We start from the raw sequence: 6000 nt of genomic DNA on the forward strand, positions 1-6000 counted from the left end.
CGAAGAGACCGACGTGCCAAAAGAATTGGCGACATCGTTGGCACCTAGACAGTCAGTCACGGTTCGACAGCATACCAGCACACGTACCAATGTTCCATGCATCAAGGCAGGCAAAGATGACGGTCAGGGCAAAGATGTAGTCATACTGATGGAGTATCGCCATCTCCTGGCGGAACTCTGAGAGGTAGATAAGACAATAAGATAAGAGTGTTAAGAAGCCTGTGTCGTCGTGTCCCCACGACAACTGCAGCTCAATCCATGGTGATGGTGGCCTGTGAGAAACTAGGATGAGGCTCTGGGGGTGTCCACGGGCCTTATAGGAAACGCTGGCCCAAGCTTGACGGGCTGTCAAAACTCGCGAGGAGGGTCAAAGTCTGTAATGGGCTGGTCCAGGAACCCAGGGGACTGGTTAAAGTGTGTCAAGGTTGATGCGATGGGGCTCCGTAGCATCCGCTACCGCACCGGACCGCGCAACGTGCGTCGAATGGATATCTCCTGGCTGTCAAGGCGGGCTGTGTGTGCACAGTTGAGGGTATGTGATTCGAGGAGAGGAAGAAGTCTGCGGAGGTGATATCCACGACATTGGGATCTCGACCTTCACCAGTTGTTGGAGAAACAGACGACATCAGGGGTCAAGGCAGCGCGCCATGACAAAGAGCAGGAAGGGGAGGCAAATCCGGAACCATGCGAAGAAGACCGATTCAGACCTTTCCAAGCCCGGCCAAGAAGCGATCCAATGTCGCGCCGAACCGGGGGCTTGTCAATGTAGCGGCCAATGACACGGACCAGATCGGCCACGAGGTTGAGGCTGTCAGCGAGAGCCGCTTGGCCAAGACAACCCACGCCCAACAGCGTGACACAGCGGCTCCGAGAGCTTGATTTTTTGGAGCAAATCTCCAATGCTTGGATGTGAGCTATTGAATCCTTGATGATAATGGGTCCATCATCTGCGCTTAGACTCGCATATCGACAAGACTTCTTGCCGAGTTCACGAAGCGATAACCCCCCGGGGAACCTCTCAAGTCCAACATCTTTGGCAAAACACTCGTTGTCCCAAAGTAACGGCTATGTCGCGGAATCCGGTGATATCACATCATCCACCCAAGACGTCGTTACCGAGACGCAAGCCATCTCCTGCACAATCCCCCCAAAGGAGCGCCACGCCTCTTGGTCAACGCCATGGGCATCAGTGACATGACCCCTGGTCCCTCGAATCCATCAAGAGCACCTTGGCTCCTCAGGGACGGGCTTGCATCCCACGTGCGTTTGGGCCCGCCCGATCTGGCGACCGAGATGAGGCGGCTGCAGACCGTTGTCGATGTCCACCGTCGGGGCCAAAAAAGACAAAATGGGTCGATAATCGGGGAATGATGGGGGTCGTCACGGTTCCGTCCAGTTGAGGGCATTCCCGTTGGATCGTGTTGATCGGTGCCTGGATGAACCACTGCAGCCATATTGATGAGTGGGAAAGACGCCGGCGTCGGTACCTACCGACAGAAGCACACCTCGCGCCCCCACTTCCCCCGACCCCCACATTAGCAAATCAATCTAACCTCGGCCCGTTTCTACTCCGAACTCTCCGTCATCAACTTTCGCCATCGCAATCGCCTCAATCCTCACGTCAACGACGAAATCGCAATCGCAACTCACAATGTCTCGACTACTCACCCGCCGTATAACGCCCCTCCTCCGCCTCTCAACTCCCTCCCGTCTCTCTTCAACCTTTCAATCCCGTCCCGGTCCTCCTAAGCTGCCAGCTGAGCAGCAGGCCGAGTTCGAGCGCCTCCAGCGCGCAGCCGCCGTTTCTTCCGCCTTTCAGCCTGTGGAGGAGCAAGTCGGCGCAACAACACCCGCTACATCGCAGGCCCGTCACGCAACGACCCCCGAAAAATCCGAGGATGTCAACCAAGGCTTGTTCCGTGGCGCGCCACCCGAGTTTGAGGGTGATACGAATCCGAAGACGGGAGAGGTCGGCGGACCCAAGAACGAACCCCTCCGATGGGGTGGTGAAGGTGATTGGAGCTACAATGGACGAGTAACGGATTTTTAAACAACCTGAAAACGAAACCAACAATGGTGCGGAATGTACAAAAGTGTACCATAGACATAGACGGAGAGACGCCGTATGATTAAACTCCTATATCATGATCCAATGGGGTATTCTCTAATACTACAACACCTCGGTCACCTCGCCCGGCAATGCAATGACGCCAACGCCTCTCATGCCTAAGTGACAGCCCAAGTGATAGCATCGCAACAAGATCATTGTTCCGTCTGCGCCTCCTTCGCCGGCTCAGTATCCTGCATTTCGACGTCCTTGTCCTGCTCCTTTGACTCTGGTTTGCTGGCTTCTCTGTCGTTGGCCTGGTTCCCATTGTCGTCCGCGTCGGGGTTTTGGTCCTTGTCCTTTTGCTCCTTTTGTTCCGTTTCCTTCTTCCTCCAAGTGGCTGAGATCTCGCCTCGTAGTCGCCCCATTTGTTCCTTCTCTTGCTCGCGTTCGATCCCGTTGGCATTATTATGGCCCCCCTTGACCTCCCACATGGCCTTTCGCATGCGTTCCCGACGAGCCTTTCCTCGAAGTCGTGACTGTGGCTGCGCCCCATTCTCTACCCATCGGATGCTCTTGATCATGTAGCTAATGCCGTCGTGAACCGCATGGCGATGAGCGTAGTCTCCACCAAATTCTCGGCTCGAAATCCCATACCGTGTAGAGGCAGCATACTTGACCAGGCGAGGCAGGATTAAGATGTTGACATGAAGGTCGCGTCGTGCTGGTACTGCCATCGGGCCGCCAGGTGGTGGTGCTGTGATGAGGCCTTCCGATTCCAGGTCAATCGACGAATTGGCGGTCTTCTTACGTCGCTTATCGCCAGTTCCCTGATCCAATTCCAAAAATGAACTGTCGACGTCCTCGTTCCATTCACCCTTGATCCATCCGCTGTGAATGCACGCTGCAACCACGTCCGAGTCATCAGTGTACACGTCCGTACCCCAAAGGTACCCCCGGGACGTTATTTCCTCCCTCGAGATGGACGACAAATGGATGCGCGCAACCTTGACCGTCAAGATACAGTTCTCCTTGTCCTTGATCATATCCCAGGGCAGAGGCTTCGGGTTTGAAGCAAAGGCCCGCTGGGAGGGGCCGTGGGAGATGAGCTTTCCTGCCTTCAAGCCCGGTTCGTATATAAAGTCTCCAAGGTGGTTTCGCGGTCGACTCGAGACTGATTCCAATACCGCATTCGACGATACAATGGTCTTCGGCTTCGGAGGTATGACCGGAGCGGCGTTCTGCACTGGCTGCTTCACTGGCTGGTGGGTATGCATCGGTCGAGGAGCATGATGATGGTGCGGAATGGGGAGGCCCTTATCCGTTGCGCCAACGACCCCTTTCATGTTCTTAAATGGAGTAGCGCCACCGGGTTGCGCGGGATCGACGTGGTGGTGATGGTGGTGCGGATGACTGTAAAGTTAGCAAGCATCATGGACAAGTGACCTGGAAACTTACTGGTGATGGTGATGATGTTGGTGCGTCTTGGGTCGCTTGGCCCGGTTTGCCGGGGTGAGTCGCCCAGAGCTGTCATCATCGCCTTTACCATCCTCCTCCTTGAGTTTTCTCCTGCGGCCTTTGGTGCCTTTGCCTCCTGCATCTGGACCCGATTCTGGGGTCAGGTTCTCGGAGTCCTCCCGCTTGCCCAGGCTGGCATTTGTAAACGGCATGGCAGCAGATATGATGGGGCTTGACACGCCCATGACTCCATTGCCAATACCGGCAAACATTCGACCAAATTCGCTCTTAATTCCTGGTTCGCCTGTTGGGCCTGGCTGCTGCAATTGTGCGCCCTGTACAGCTTGCGGGAGCGGCGATATCCTGCCTTTGCGATTCATTTCTTGAATAGCCAGCAAATTACGTTGACCGTTCGGAGCAGACGCGTCGTCGCTATTCCGGTGCCGAGGTGACTCGAATGGGCCCGGGCCGTGAGTTCCGTTATAAGCGATCGTTGGAGGCGGCGGTCCCTCTTCGCCAGGTCGTCGGTGTGGAGGGGGTGGTTGTTGCTGTTGGTGCAACAGGTTCATTCGGGCTCGATCGGGGGAGTCATAAGGCTGCGGGGGGCCTGTGGGTGCATTCGGAGCAGGAGGCGGGTGCGAGGCCGGGGGGTATCGGTCCGGGGGCGCAGCCTGGTAGGCGGGGCCGTGACCCGGGTACGGCGCCGTGGAAGGGGGATAATCGGGGTGCGGGCGTTGATGCTCCATAGGGGCGCGATAGCTCGGATCGGGGCCTGGACGGGGCCAGTGGGCTTCTCGTGGATCACGTTCTCGCATGTCTCTCGGGTCCCTAGCTTGAGGATCGCGAGGATCTCTCTCTCGTGGGTCGCGTCCATCCCTAGGGTCGCGCTCAGGTGGTCGGCCATACGGTAGCGGGTTCCTAGGAGGCTCCCTATGTGCGTAGTCACCAGGGTGCATTGGGTGTCGACCCGAGTCGCTTCCAGAATACGCGCGCTCTCTTCTCTCCCTTTCGCGCTGTTCTGCTTCACCTTGCCGTTCGCGCTCTGCTCTATATCGATCGTCAAAGGGATAAGGACGCAGGCCAGCCCTCTCGGGGTTGTATTCCATGCCCGGCGGGGGCCTTGCAATCTCTTCTCGCCTTCCATAAGCTTCCTCTGGTCCTGGAGCCCTACCCATTTCCATGGGCCGGGGTGGCATCCCTGGATAAGCCTTGGGCTGGCTGCTTGGTCTTGGAGGAGGTGCAGGAGGTAGTCTATTAGCTTCTCTCGCGTGGTCGGCCGAGCCAGTGGGGTGTCTTGAGTTGTAGGCGGACGGGGTGCCGTAGCGCTGAAGTTCGGGTGTAGAATAATGACCGGGCGGTGAGTTTCGATGATCGTACGGCCGCTGGTGATCGGGGGTTTGAGGTCGACGAAAGGGAGGATAATCGGATGCGGCAGAGTGCATCCGCGGTGATGCATGCACAGCAGGCGCAAAACCTGGAGCGGAGCCGGGGGCTGTTGAGTGTGGAGGATAATGTGATGGTGGTGGAGGTTGCGAGTCGCGCATGGGCGGCCCGCCCAGCATGGCCGATATCGACATAGAGCTGTTGCTGCTGCCAGTTCTCGCAATTGGATTCAAGGCAGGAAGCTCTCGACTATGGGGGAAAGACGTAGGAGGTCCGACGCTGACGGGAGGTGCCCTCGGCGGAGGGGGGCCGTAACCCATCATGGTGTGCGCCGGGGGCGGCTGCTGCTGCTGCTTCACGCCGGGTTGAGGAGGCGAGTTTGGAGGCGGCATGGCGCGATTTAGGTTTCTAATAGATGGAAGCGACGATGAGCCCTGGACGCGAGGGGCGGCAGCAGGATCTTGAAAGTGGCGGGCCGATGATGAATGGAAGGGCGTGTCCGAGGGTCGTCGCTGAAACTGGTTATGGGCGGCATACGCAGGGCTCTGGCCGGGGCTCAGACTCTGGGCATGGGCATGAGAAGGATGCGACGACGCGTGCGCGAGGACAAACGAAGGGTCTGACGAGGAAGCCGATGTCGAAGCGGGTGCGGAGAGGGCAGCTGCGGCTGATGCGCTGGCCGAGGCGCTTGCAGCAGAGGAAGTCGCGATGACGCCGGTGACGGAGGATGCTGATGATGGTGTTGTTGGAGGAGCGGAAGGGAAAGGAGAACGAGCGTATGGCGACGGCGAAAAGGGAAGCTTGGGCGGATGCCGTGGATCCATGGCGCCAATTTTTTAGCTCCAAAATTCCCTTCAGGTTCCCACCCAATGCCCACCCCGGAAAATCTCCCACGCCCCAGAGAAGGAAAGAAAAAAAATACACAAAAAAAAAGGTGCCCACTCTGTGAGGTTTGAAGCTGTAGGCCGCACCAACGAGATGGCTGGCGCCTACTGAGTGGCCGCTGGGGAAGCTATTCCCCAAGCCGTCTGTCAGTCTTGATCGAGCTCATCCACCTCGAGAGGGCGGGACAGCGCGAAATGCAGGAGATAGAGGTAGCAGGTGCAGCAGCG

The 6000-nt window shown here is 57.6% G+C and overlaps 2 protein-coding genes across 2 annotated transcripts; one reads left to right on the forward strand and one right to left on the reverse strand.

Annotated features, from left to right (window-relative positions):
• Positions 1 to 1651: 1651 nt before the first annotated feature.
• On the forward strand, positions 1652 to 2050 carry LRP88_11856 (succinate dehydrogenase assembly factor 4; the record flags this gene model as incomplete). Its single annotated transcript, XM_083248270.1, has 1 exon — positions 1652 to 2050. One exon carries the CDS (start codon positions 1652 to 1654, stop codon positions 2048 to 2050), a length of 399 nt encoding a protein of 132 aa, XP_083095700.1.
• Positions 2051 to 2262: 212 nt separating this feature from the next.
• On the reverse strand, positions 2263 to 5712 carry LRP88_11857 (histone deacetylation protein Rxt3-domain-containing protein; the record flags this gene model as incomplete). The annotated part of the gene is made up of 2 exons (XM_083248271.1): positions 2263 to 3214; positions 3506 to 5712. 2 exons carry the CDS (start codon positions 5710 to 5712, stop codon positions 2263 to 2265), a joined length of 3159 nt encoding a protein of 1052 aa, XP_083095701.1.
• Between the last annotated feature and the right edge of the window lie 288 nt (positions 5713 to 6000).

This window comes from Fusarium phalaenopsidis, assembly GCF_050370095.1.
Source record: "Fusarium phalaenopsidis strain FUZ10S chromosome Unknown contig_32316, whole genome shotgun sequence".
NCBI lineage: Eukaryota > Fungi > Ascomycota > Sordariomycetes > Hypocreales > Nectriaceae > Fusarium > Fusarium phalaenopsidis.